Genomic DNA, 13,919 nt, shown 5'->3' on the forward strand with positions numbered 1-13,919 from the left:
AAAATATATTTTGAGATATTTTTTAAAATTTTAAAAAAATTTAAACTAATTTTTAGATTACCTTTTGGAGTACTTTTATTGTATTTGAAAAACTAGTTTTTAAAAAACACTCCAAAAACAGGGGATCCAGACTGCAACTGGCTAAATTTTTTCTACATTTTGAAAAGGCTACGCTAAGAATTATGTTTTTAAAAAACTTCTTAATGTATAAATTAAGAATCAGAAAACCAATAACCATTAAGCCATCTAATCTCAGCTGAATACCCCCAAGTATTGGGCACAACTGTTGAATTAATCTTCTTCCAAACCATTCCAGAAATTGGGCACTGATGAAAAAACACAGGAGCTCCATACATTCCCAAGCTTCCTTGAATAAATCACAGATATTAGACTAATAATTCTTAATCAGTTTGTCTTTAGTAGTCATTTTCCCTGTGCAAAGCAACTAAACAATAAAAGCAAAGCATGGCAGATACCCAGTTACCTTTTCCCCCATACCAATTTGTACCAAAAAACCTTGCCGCTAGGAGGATTGAGAGCCATCATATGTAGCTGACCGCACAATAGCAGAACCAGAGGCAGTAGCAGTCCATATTGCATCATCTCCAGAATCAGGGGAGGGAAGAAGAAACATGTCAAGAGTACCTTGGTGCAAGTGGCCTACTTCAGCATTTAACCTGCTGCCCTTAGGCCAGATGCCCCGTATAAAAGCATCTAATTTCTTATTTGTTGTTGCTGTATTCGAAGTTTGCTTCAGTAATGGCTTTTTATCTTATGCTTGGGGGTATTTCAATTACCATGCTGTTTGCCTTGTCCTTTTGCAGGACTAGATTGATACAACATGAATCTGTATTAGTCTCTAGTCATTTGCTAGTTCACATCTCCCTATGATTTTGCTCAACATTCTGTTCAAACTAACGAATGAGCAGTATACATCTTCAACCAACACAACGATGGAGCAGAATTTGTAATCAAAAGTCAGTTAATTAGTTGTGTCAAAATGATGGTAGTAAACAGAGTTTCTTGACGGCAAAAAACCAACCATTTTATGGTAGTAACTGCGTACACTGTCCCAACTTTCCAAGTCCCAATTCAGCAAATGACACATGTTTGAAAAGAAATAGCACACAACAACCACTAAATTCAGCAACACAAAGAATTACACAAAATACACACACATGTATATATGCTTCTTCCACACCAACAGCAAAATAGCTGAATAACCTTTATGCTGCCTTGCAGATTGATAATATGGTGCACAGCGTACAAACCTCATTGATTGTTTCCACCATATCTTCACAAGAAAAGAGCCATCCTTTCACCTTTACCTCCATCTTCCACAAAAGCACGAAAGAATGCCAGACCATACAGATGAGCAATTACAATCTCAAGTGGAGAAAATGTATCAATCCCAGCTGATATAAAAAAAAAAAAGGAGCAATGGTTAGTTGATACTGCTCATCAATGTCATTCAAAAAAAAAAAAAAAGACAGAACAACAATTGTTTTGGGAAGCAAATTATTGGTAATGACAAAAAAATTAGCTAATATTGTACCAGTTGAGGTCCTTCAAGATAGTATTTGTTTGCAGGGAAAAGTGTGGAAAAGTGCAAGAAAGTTCTTTTTGGTTGGCAGGAATATTATTATTATTATTTGCATTTTCTGGCACTTTTGTGCATTTTGTATCTTGTAAAATTTATGAATTTTGAAGAAAAATAGTTAATTAAAACTTTTCTTCTCTTTACCTTCTTGTACAACTTTCCTTGTTTGAAACCCAATTGATGATGAGCTCCAGATCCTCATTTCCATAATTTTTCTGTGCTTCTTCAATTTCCAATACTAAAGATGTGACACGATCTCTGCAATGGTCGATCTCAATCGTTTCAAGAGTTGATATACGCCCTAAACAAGAAGGGACCATTTTCAATCCAGTAACGTAGTCGAGTTTTAATCGCTGAAGACACGGAAAATAATCATCACTATCAGGGTCTGTCTCTGTCCACTCCACAAGCTTTAGATCAGACATAATCAAGACCCTAAGCTTAGAGAATCCTCCTTCCATCAGCTCCCATCTTTCGCCATCCAATGAATTACTGTTATGACCTGAATTCATGGGAAGCTATTAAACTAACTACCAGAAAGAGTCAGCAGAGGAGGTAGCATGAGAAATGGGAGCACAGGGGAAGAATCACGTGACAAAGCCTGGTCCTAACAGAATGAAGAGTTTTGGCGGGAAAGTTAGTTAATTGCTAGCAATCTGGTAATTGAAAGAACACTAGGATTTGTATAAGTATTACATCTGCAATTGTAATAATCATCAGATTCATTGTTGCTTAATTCTCTTCTCAATAATATCTCAGTCTCTCTCATTATCTTTTCCCACCTCCCTCTGAAATTCTTCTCCTTTCTCCCTCCTGATTTCTCTTCTTCTATCTTCCCTACTGATATAATTCAGTTTCTCGACTCCAATCCTCAACAGTGGTATCAGAGCTTGCGGTCCTCGGATTGCAAGTTCTTCCACAATCCATAATGGCAGAAGGTACACGCATGAAAAGCTTCGAAGAGCAGCTTAGGAAACAGGATGCCAGGATTCAAGCGGTTCTCGATTCCATGATAGCAGACAAGCAGGTCATGGAGGAAAAGTTGGAAGTTAATCAAAGGGAGATGCGGTCCTTACTGGAAGCAAATAGCGCAGAACTGAAGAACTTTGTGAGTAGCCAGATCAGCTCGATCTTGAGAAGTTTGCAGGGGGACAAAGGCATTTTGGGAAATCCTAATGGTTCTGCAGAAAGGACTCCTAACAATCGAAATGCGGGAAATTCGAATACCAGGCATGGTGAATTTGGCAATTCCTCTAGAGGAGAGGGGCAACACTGGCCCATGGGGGTCCCCAGGTTGGATTTCCCCAGATTTGATGGCCACAGTCCTAAGGAGTGGGTCAGGAAGTGTGAGAAATTTTTCCAACTATTTCGCACTACTGAGGAGCAGCAGATGGACCTTGTGGAACTGCACTTAGAAGGAAAGGCGGATCTCTGGTATCAGAATTTCAAAAAAGATAGGGGAATAGTCCAATGGAAGGATTTTGGATCAGAAATATGTAGGAGGTTCAGCACTGTGGGAGAGGCTGATGCAGTGGAAGAGTTTAGCAAACTCAATCAAACCTCCACTGTTTTGGCTTATCAGGAGAAGTTTGAGGAGTTGAGGTCTATTGTAATGATCCAGATGCCAGAACTGACTGAATCCTACTACATTTCTAGTTTCTTAAGTGGACTGAAGGGGGAAATTAAATCTGCCGTGAAGATGCACAGGCCAGACAGTCTACAGTCTGCCTTTGAGATGGCCAGATGGCAGGAACATCACTTGGATCTGGTTCACAAGTCCAGTAGGCCTATACTCAGAAATACCATGCACTCAACCTCATTTGGAATTAACAAAGGAGGAAATGGAGCTCAGGATCCGGGAGCAAGACAAGCGGGAACATCACCAACAGAATTCAGCAGGAAGTCTAATTCACAGCAAGTTTTCAAGAAAATCTCCCCCACTGAATTCCAGTACAGGAAGGATCACAACCTATGTTTCAGGTGTGGAGAAAGATTTAGTCCAGGTCACAATTGCAAAAGCAAGGGGATCCACATGATGATAGTAGGAGAGGAGGAGAAGGGTGAGGAAAATCACACAGCAGAAGAGGAGGAGGTTATTGAATACATGGGAACTCAGCAAGAGCATGAGGTGATGCTAACCTTGCATGCACTGTCAGGGGAATTATCCTCAAGCATTATCAAAATGCAAGGGGAATATATGAACCAGCACTTGACAATCCTGCTAGATGGGGGAAGTACTAATTGCTTTATCAGGAGGAGTGTGGCTCAGCAATTTCCAGAAAGGGTACAGAACCACAGGCCCTTCAAGGTCAAGATAGCTGATGGCAAGGAGTTGACATGTGACCAGTGGATTCCAGGGATGCAGTGGAGCATGCAGGGCCACAGATTTGCACACGATGTGTTTGTATTGGACCTGGAGCCTTATGACTTGATCCTTGGAGTTGATTGGATGAAGTCCTATAGTCCTATTACTTTTGATTTCAAGAAGCTGAATCTGTCTTTTGAAAAAGGAGGGGAGCAAGTGGTGCTAAATGGAGACTCCAACAATGCAAACGTAAGGATGCAGCAAGGTCCCTCAGCTCACAAGTATGTCAAACACAAGATCAGGAAGGCATTGCAGCAAGCATGTATGGTGAAGATTCACAACTCACAGGTAATTTCTGAACCAGATTCTCTTACTAAGTTGTTGGCTAAGTATGATGATGTCTTTGCAGAACCAAACACCCTTCCCCCAAATAGATGCCATGATCACCAAATTCCCCTCAAACCAGATGCCCAACCATTCAAAATTCCTCCCTACAGATACCCTCATGTACAAAAAAATGAGATTGACAGACAGGTGAAAGATATGTTGAACTCTGGCCTTATACAAGATAGCCATAGCCCCTTTGCATCACCTGCTCTTTTAGTAAAAAAGAAAGATGGGAGCTGGAGGCTTTGTATTGACTATAGGCAACTGAACAACCTCACTATTAAAGATAAATTTCCTATACCTATTATAGATGATTTATTGGATGAACTATATGGAGCCAAGATTTTTTCTAAAATTGATCTGAGATCGGGCTATCACCAAATCAGGATGAATCCTGATGACATCCATAAAACTGCTTTTAGGACTCATTCTGGTCTATATGAATTCTTTGTCATGCCATTTGGTCTAACAAACGCCCCAGCCACCTTTCAAGCACTAATGAACTCTGTCTTTGAACCTTATATAAGGAAATTTGTTCTTGTGTTCTTTGATGACATTTTAATCTATAGTCCAGACTCCAAGAGTCACCTACACCACTTATCCATAGTTTTGGAAACCCTGAGACAACACTCTTTGTTTGCAAAGATATCTAAGTGCTCTTTTGGTCAAGACCAAGTAGAGTATCTGGGACACATAATTACTAGTGCAGGGGTGAAAACTGATCCATCCAAGGTGGAAGCTATGCTGTCCTGGCCAACGCCCTCCTGTGTAAAGGCTCTCAGAGGATTCTTGGGCTTGACAGGTTACTATAGGAGGTTTGTTAAGGGGTATGGGGAGATTGCTAAGCCTCTTACTGAACTGCTAAAAAGGGATCAATTTGCATGGAGTACTGCTGCAGAAACTGCATTCCAACAATTGAAGCTGGCAATGAGTGCAGCACCAGTGTTGGCATTACCTGACTTCTCAAAGCCATTCCTGCTGGAAACTGATGCCAGTCAGAAAGCCATTGGTGCTGTTCTAATGCAACAGGGGAGGCCAATAGCTTACTACAGCCAAGTACTGGGACAGAATAATCAAGCCAGGTCTACCTATGAGAAGGAACTCTTATCACTCATCACTGCAGTTCACAAGTGGAAACACTACTTGATGGGACATCATTTCATTATCAAAACTGATCATGAGAGTCTCAAATACTTGTTGGATCAGAAAATTAACACCTCTCTCCAACAAAAATGGCTGGTTAAACTTATGGGAATGGATTATGAGATTCAATACAAAAAAGGGAAGGAAAATGTAGTTGCTGATGCCTTGTCAAGGAGGGGTGACTTGGAGAATACAGCAGAAACATCTGTGCATACTATCACTGCCATCAAGCCTCAGTGGTTGACCATGGTAGCTGAGAGCTACAACAGTGATGAGATGGCCAAGGAGGTTCTGCTGAAGTTAGCTATGGGAGCTGACGCATTACCAGATTACTCCTATAACCAGGGAATTCTAAGGTTCAAAGGAAGGGTGTGGATAGGAGCGGATTCTGAATTAAGACAAAGGCTGGTTTCTTGTTTTCATGATTCTAGTCTTGGGGGACATTCTGGGAATCTTGGTACTTATCAGAGGATTAAGAGTTATCTATACTGGCCTGGAATGAAGAAGGAAGTGGAGCAATATGTACAGAGCTGTGAGGTCTGCAAAAGGAGCAAAAATGAAAATTGCCCCTATCCAGGTTTGCTGCAGCCACTGGCCATACCTGACCAAGCTTGACAACAAATTTCTATGGATTTCATAGAGGGATTACCCAAGTCCTTTGGTTGTAATGTGATCTACGTGGTGGTGGACAGATTCACTAAATACGCCCATTTTATCCCAATGACCTCTCACTATACTGCTAAAAGTGTCGCAGAGGCATTCTTTGATCAGATTTTTAGGTTGCATGGCCTACCAACGCACATTGTCTCTGATAGGGACAAGGCTTTTACTAGCTTGTTCTGGCAAGAGCTCTTCAAAATGCTAGGCACAGAATTAAATCTGTCATCTGCATATCATCCTCAGTCTGATGGACAGACTGAGAGGGTGAATAGGTGTGTGGAAAATTACCTGAGAAGTATGTGTATGTATCAACCAGGGAAATGGAGGAAATGGCTACCTGCTGCAGAGTGGTGGTACAACACTAACCACCATAATAGCTTACAAATGTCTCCCTTTCAGGCCTTGTATGGTTACAAGCCTACTCAGATGAACCTGAGGCCTGATAGCACACTAGTAGCTGCAGTGGAGGATTGGGCACAAGAGCGAGTGGGCTGGAACTCCTTGCTCAAGGAGAATCTGTTGAAGGCTCAGAACAGGATGAAACAAATGGCAGATAAAGGGAGGAGTGACAGGGAATTTGAAGTAGGAGAATGGGCTTATTTGAAGCTTCAGCCTTACAGACAAACTTCTGTAGCTGTAAGAAGGAACATAAAACTGGCGGCTAAGTATTATGGGCCATATCAAGTAGAGCAAAAGTTGGGGACTGTAGCTTACAGGTTGAAGTTACCAGCAGGATCAACCATACATCCTGTTTTCCATGTCTCCTTACTCAAGAAGTCACCTAAGGGGGCTCCTCTTAGCACTGCCTTGCCTACCCTAAATGATGATGGAGAGTTTGGTGTTGCTCCCTCAGCAGTTATAGACCAGAGGACAATCTTTAGAAAAGGGCAAGAGGTCGAACAGGTGTTGGTGCAATGGGAAAACATGGAACCTGAGGAAGCCACCTGGGAAGATTGGACATTCATTCATGCTCAATTCCCTACCTTCCAATTTAATCAATCCTAGAGACTAGGATTATTTTTAGGGGGAGGCATTGTTATGACCTGAATTCATGGGAAGCTATTAAACTAACTACCAGAAAGAGTCAGCAGAGGAGGTAGCATGAGAAATGGGAGCACAGGGGAAGAATCACGTGACAAAGCCTGGTCCTAACAGAATGAAGAGTTTTGGCGGGAAAGTTAGTTAATTGCTAGCAATCTGGTAATTGAAAGAACACTAGGATTTGTATAAGTATTACATCTGCAATTGTAATAATCATCAGATTCATTGTTGCTTAATTCTCTTCTCAATAATATCTCAGTCTCTCTCATTATCTTTTCCCACCTCCCTCTGAAATTCTTCTCCTTTCTCCCTCCTGATTTCTCTTCTTCTATCTTCCCTACTGATATAATTCAGTTTCTCGACTCCAATCCTCAACAATTACATCTTAATTTGAGGACCTCAAGATTGGGTAGTTGTTCAATCAGTGGCATTTTACTACAGGGAAGACACAGACGGGCAAGACACAACTTTTTCAAATTCATGGGAAAAGAAAGCTCAACATGATCCAGCTGATTTGGTAAGAAGGAGCCCAGCTCCAAGGTGAGTGATTCTAGGCATTCTAGTCGACTCATGTTGCAGCATAGTCTATCTAGTTCCCGATCATTGAAAACTTTTAGTTGGCGAATGTTGGGAATCCTTTCCAATATGCTCTCTGCTTCTTGATCAAGATAAAGACACAGACTGGAGAGTGTGTCCAAATTGGGTAAAGTGGAGTGGTTTTCAAAAACGTTGTCATTGGAAGCAAAAGGAAGAACAACAGAGCCCCCGCTAACATGTACGTGCCTCAACTCCTTCATGTTCCAAACGCTTTTTGGCAAAAAAACCATCTCACAAGATCTTAGACGAAAGGTTTCTAAATGTGAGAGCTTGGCGATAGACGATGGAATGGATCTCATCCACAAAGCTGTAAGGGCTAAGTACCTCAAAAAAAGAAGTGATTCGACTTCAGTTGGAAGCTTTGTCAGACTTAGGTAAATGCGCTCTAAATTCAGAACTTTAAGATGTTTGTAGATGCAAAAAAGGAAGGAAACGTTAACCAACTGAAAATCATAACCTTGAATCCTATCAAAGAATAGCAGAGTACCTAAATGTGGACAAAATAGCCTTGACCTTATAAAATCTTCCCCACTGGAGCAAATGGACAACCGAGGTGGGGTGGGAGGCTCATCAAAGGTAGAAAGCTCATCATATCCATGCAGGACCTGAAGAAAATTCTTTTCTTTTGCCTCGGTCTTACAGAACTCAAATATCAAATCGTGAATGTAACAAGTTTTGACTCCACCAATGGATCTGCTTTTACTTGCCATAACTAAATTGCGACCAATCAGGTCCATCAGATATTCTTCTGCAATGTCCTCTGATCTCTTTCCTTCAATTTTTTCTACAAAACCTTCTGCAACCCATAGACATATCAAATCTTTTGCATAAATTATTTCATCTTCTTGAAATGCAGCAAAGTACAACAGGCAAGCCTTCAAGTGATATGGTAAATGCTCGTAACTGAGCTCCAATGACTTTTTGCACTGGTCTGCACTAGACACCATGGTCGAAGTTAAACTTCTAGCAAAATCTTCCCAAACCAAAATATCATGCTCTATAGTTGCTAGGACTCCAGCTACAACAACAACTGCAAGTGGCAATCCCGTACACTTTTTGGCAATCTCCATCCCAATTCCACGCAATACTTGAGGACAATCTTCTTTTCCAAACACCTTCTTTTGCAATAATTCAAAACATTCTTTCTCATGGAGTGGGCGAAGATTGTGAGGTTCTCCAGCATATTGAACCTGTGAAGCCACATTAGAAAATCGACTCGTGAAAAGGATTCTACTTCTCTTCTTGTCATCGGGGAATGAAATTCTCAGCTCATTCCATACCTTAATGTCCCAGACATCATCAAAAACAACAAGATAGCTCTTCGTCTTCAGCCTTTGATAGAGCTTTTGAAGCAATTCATGTTCATTCAAGTTTTTAAGCTCTTCATCCATGCTAGACTGTTTTCCATCAGAGCACAAAATTTGCATTAACAAGCTTTTCATGTTAAATGCTTGAGAAACAGTACACCAAAGACGAATGTGGAAGTTATAGATAATTGAACTATCATTGTAAACTTTTTTGGCTAAAGTTGTTTTACCAAGCCCAGCCATTCCGACAATGGGAACAAATTCCAGCTGTTCTGATCCGCTTCTAAGTCGTTCAATTACTTTTTCTGCCTCATCATCAAGACCAACCATGACTTCATGGACTGTTGGTATATTTTCTTTAGATGGCATGTGCCTGGAAGGCTTGCAAACTTCTTGTACTCTTAAGCTATGAGAGTAATTAGGAAGACTATCTATAATGCTTGGGCCACTGATCTTATCCTTAAAATGCTTGATATGGGTGTTGGTATTAGCCAGCATATCATAACAAACAAGAGCATCTTTGGATTCTAAGCAGCTAACTTCTCCTTCTTTCACTCTGTTTAGAGAAGGCAAAAAAATTATAATCCCTGCCTCACTAAGAAGAGCTCCAATTTTTTCATTTTCTTCATCCATCTTCTCATAATGCTCCCTTAATATGCTCCTCAAGAATCTCAGTCCTGCATAGAGTGTTTGCATTTTATCTTTCATAGAATCCATAAAGCTAGAGCTGCAGCATAATAGCTCCCAGAGACAACTTATCAGAGAATCATTGAAATTGATCAATATCTGCTTATCCATCATTGTACTCTGCAAAGATTTTGAGGATCTCGTACCTCCAAGAGCTTCCATATAAATCTCATAGAGTTGAAAATCAACAGCTCTGATCTTCCGTTGTTGTTTATATATCTTGGAGTAGAGCCTACGATTCGTCCACCTTTTCTCAGGATCATCATCCGAAAAAGAGCACATGTAAGAGAGGCGCGCGGCGTTCAAAGCCACCACCTCAAAGTGAGACAATAGCAAGGCAGGAATATCTACAGTTCCTCGTAATTTGGCAAAGGGAATGAAGCTTTTCAAGAATGTTAGCTTTACTTCAAGGGCTTGCAATTCAGCCCTCAATGCAGCAGAAAGAGAAGATTTATTAACTTGGGATTCCTCACGAAGAAATGAATCGGAAGGCATCAAATCCGCTAGATTTTGTAGAATGAGGTCTATGAATTCCATTAATTCATCATCTCTCCTGCAAGAATTTGACTGCAATGACCTGCTGCTTACCAACATAACGTACACTTGGATGATTTCTTGCTTAAATGATTTGATCTGTTTTCGGAATTTAGAGATCAGTGGTTCGTCAAGAGTATGTGACATTTCTTCAGTTTCTGATCTAAGGGAAAGAGAGTGAATGTCCTCCTCATATTTGTGAACAGTATCGTCAATGCAAGATAGGAAGGATGGAAGACTCACCTTCTTAACAACATTATCAGATTCCAAGTACAAATCATTGCTTTGGCTCCACTTTCTTGCACACACAATAAATGTTTTGAGGAATTTCACGTCCCTGATTGCATCTGCAACATCGGGAACAGCAACATAATGGCGTTTGTAGTTGTTCATGAGCAACTCTAGATCAAGTAAGACACGATCGACGCAAGTGGAGGGCCTGGAGGCCATCTCCATCTCTCATGCAGGGATTTTCCTCAGTTTCACTGTCAAATTTCAAGGGAAAAGCAAATCTCACCTACTGCAGAGCTAGCAACTATTTCTTTCCTGAAAAATCTTTTTTGCCCCCTTTTCTGGTGGGAAGTTGAAGAAGAGAAATGTGATAATAAATTACTATTCAACAGCGTACAAATAATCTGGAAGTCATCTTGGTTTGAATAATGATTTTTGTGAATGGATCCGCACCTAGACTTGCTTTTCTTTTTAAAATATTTTTTTTGGATAAATTAGTACTTTAAGTCCCTGTTATTTAGTGCGTTTTCGTATAATCACCGTATGGTAAAACGTACATAACGCCCACGCTTTGTAAGTACAGTGTCAAAATGATGGGTATCGTTCGTCCCTCCGTGATGGAATAAGCTAAAATGTTAACATTATTCCTATCAAAAGCCTAAAATCTCACTTTTTCTCGCTAAAAAATAAAAAGGAAAAAAGATATATATAAATATAGGGTAAATTACACATTTGTACCTTGTGGATTATTATTGTTAATTTTTTTATTTTACATAATGCTTCTGTATTTTGAAAAGTTATACATAATCACTGGGGTTAACAAATAATCTCAGTCTTAATGTTGGGAATGCTTTTGACATTTTAGTTAGTTTCATTGTAGAGGAGCACGTTAATTTAATATCAGGTAAATTGTATATAATCCCTCTATGGTTTCGTCAATTGTCAAATAATCCCCCTAATATTTCAAAATATTCACTTCATCTTCTATGGTTATATGTAAAGTAAAAACTTGATAGAAAATATTATATATAATGCCATTAATTGAAATACTAATACTCCCCTTACTTAAATACTAAATCAATTGATGGCTTAACTCCTTGTATAGAAGTATAGGGAGATTATATGGGTAAATGAAAAAATCATAAGGGGATAAAGTAGATACTTATACAAATCATTTAGGGGTTATATGGAGATTAAGGTTTTATCACGCATGCTTTTAGAGCTCGTTTGGTATAAATGTTATAACTGATTGAACATTTCGTCCATTTTTCACTTTAGATAAATGCCATGGGGAATTATGTGACTATTTTGAAATCTTGTGGGGGGGGTCATCTTGCATTATTGACAGGTGCCGAACCTGTGCAATAATAATAAATAAAACCTAACTACCACCTAAATCAGTCAATAATCAATCCGAGTACTGGAGCAGGGACTCTAGGTGTGCAATGGGTTACTTGATTCACCCTGTCCCGAAGAGTTTGCTTAATCCGATATACCTGAATTAATTATTTAACTGAGTTCTCTAACTAGTAGATAGTGGTAAGCAGGGTCGTCTCCTCAGGGACTGGAGAGATATTTGTTTCTTTTCAAATCAAGATTAATGGGGGGTTTTGGTATCAAATGCCAACTAAACAAATTAACTGCAGAAAATAATTAATTAAAAGAAATAAATGAGAGAAACTCTAGCCAAGGGTATACTTCAGAAATGGTTCATGCACTGATCATTGATTCAAAGGTAATTCCAACATTTACTAATAGATTGGTTCTAGTTGTCTCGCACGCGCTAAACAACCAACCATTCCTTAATTTATCGATAGCCAAGGTACGACCGTTAGCTATTTCTCTAACCCAAAAACAACCCTAGGTACGACCGTAGGATTCAATTTTCAGATTGCATTAATAATTAGAAAGGCCCAATCCTAACCAATAAACACGCTACGAGGGTTTATTTAAGCTAGATCATATATTCCCCTGACATAAACCCAATTATACCAGTTGCTACTGGGATAGAGGTAACGAACAATTACGGATTCAATTACCTCTATTTAGCAAAATAGCCTATATGAATAATTAATTATTGCGCACTAATCAATCATACACAAGAGCTATAACAGTTAAAAGCAAAGAACATATAAATACCAATAAACGGAGGAAATAATTAAAAGCGGTTTAGATCTCACAGCATTAATTGAACCAATTCATCAGCTGTCCCTTGACTAGAATTAGAGAATTAGCCCTCCATTAATGGAGGACAAACCGCGCGTGGAAAACTGAGAAAGGTTTGCACTTCGATTATCCCGCTTCGGTCCACCACAGGAGGAGAAAGCTCAAATTTGTATTGCTCTCGATTGTTAAGTGGAAACATACGAGAGATTGCTTTTGTTCTCCAATTCGATTCGCACAAGGTAGGACAGCCCAAGAGCAAAGTCAACAATGACGGCTCCTTTAAGCTTTCTTCCTTTTTCCAATTGAAGTCAAGATACACGAGAGTGAAAGTTTCTCAATTGCTTGATTTCTCAAGTTGTCAAGTCAAAACATGAAGAATTCGTTTCTCACAAGTCAACAATGATGGCTTCTGTCCGTTGCCTTTTTCCACTCCAGGCTGCGGCTCTCTCCTCTCATTCAAAAACCAAAAACGAAGACTCCCCTCTAACCTAAGCCGCGCCAGAGATAAATTACAAATTGTTACTTCCCAAAATTGCAGCAAGACTCCCTAGAAATATATATTAAAATAAAATCTATTACAATTAGGTTTTTTTCCGCTTCTCAAACGGGCCCCACTCCGATGAATCTTCTAAAAGTTGAATTTAAGCGCTTTTCAGCAACCATTCCTGCAATTAGCACCAAAACAAAATATCAGTAGAATCCACCCAATTAACGAAAATATTTAGTCAATTAATTATGCAATAATGCCCAAAATACCCACTAAAATGCAACCTATCAATCTCCCCCACACCTGAACTATGCTTGCCCTCAAGCATAATTACTCAGAAATACAATCGAGATACGAAGCTAATCACAGCAGTTCATACCAAAAACGGCATCCCAATCTCCCCACTAACCTCATCGAAATCAGAATATACCAAATCAACAATGCTCACAGTTCCAAATGCACTCGTTCACTCCAAAGTGTATATGAAATGTATATAAGATGGCTCTCAAATCAACACAATAGAATGACACTACCATAAGCTTGCTCATATATCATATCTCCACCACCTACTCATGAATTTAAATGCAGCAATCAAGGGACTTTGCAAGGTTGTAGTGGGGCTAGGGTGAGAAGGTAGGATAAAAAGGAGTCAAAAGGGTGCAAAAGTATAAAGAAAGTGCCCAGAAATTCATTACATAGATTCTTGCACATTTGAAATTTAAAGGCACCTCAACCATCACACAAGTGAAGCGAACTAGCACTTGCCACAGCCTT

At 39.7% G+C, this 13,919-nt stretch overlaps 2 protein-coding genes across 2 annotated transcripts; one reads left to right on the forward strand and one right to left on the reverse strand.

Annotated features, from left to right (window-relative positions):
- Nucleotides 1-2,528: 2,528 nt before the first annotated feature.
- On the forward strand, nt 2,529-6,050 carry LOC113766142. The gene has a single exon (XM_027310360.1). It carries the CDS (start codon nt 2,529-2,531, stop codon nt 6,048-6,050), a length of 3,522 nt encoding a protein of 1,173 aa, XP_027166161.1.
- Nucleotides 6,051-7,507: 1,457 nt separating this feature from the next.
- Nucleotides 7,508-10,717, reverse strand: LOC113766143 (putative late blight resistance protein homolog R1B-17). Its single transcript, XM_027310362.1, has one exon. It carries the CDS (start codon nt 10,715-10,717, stop codon nt 7,508-7,510), a length of 3,210 nt encoding a protein of 1,069 aa, XP_027166163.1.
- Between the last annotated feature and the right edge of the window lie 3,202 nt (nt 10,718-13,919).

Source organism: Coffea eugenioides, chromosome 3 (genome assembly GCF_003713205.1).
Source record: "Coffea eugenioides isolate CCC68of chromosome 3, Ceug_1.0, whole genome shotgun sequence".
NCBI lineage: Eukaryota > Viridiplantae > Streptophyta > Magnoliopsida > Gentianales > Rubiaceae > Coffea > Coffea eugenioides.

Bases quoted from the DNA above. Each gene is read 5' to 3' on its own strand.
- LOC113766143 (XM_027310362.1), bottom strand. From the start codon at position 10,717: ATGGAGATGGCCTCCAGGCCCTCCACTTGCGTCGATCGTGTCTTACTT.
- LOC113766142 (XM_027310360.1), top strand. From the start codon at position 2,529: ATGGCAGAAGGTACACGCATGAAAAGCTTCGAAGAGCAGCTTAGGAAA.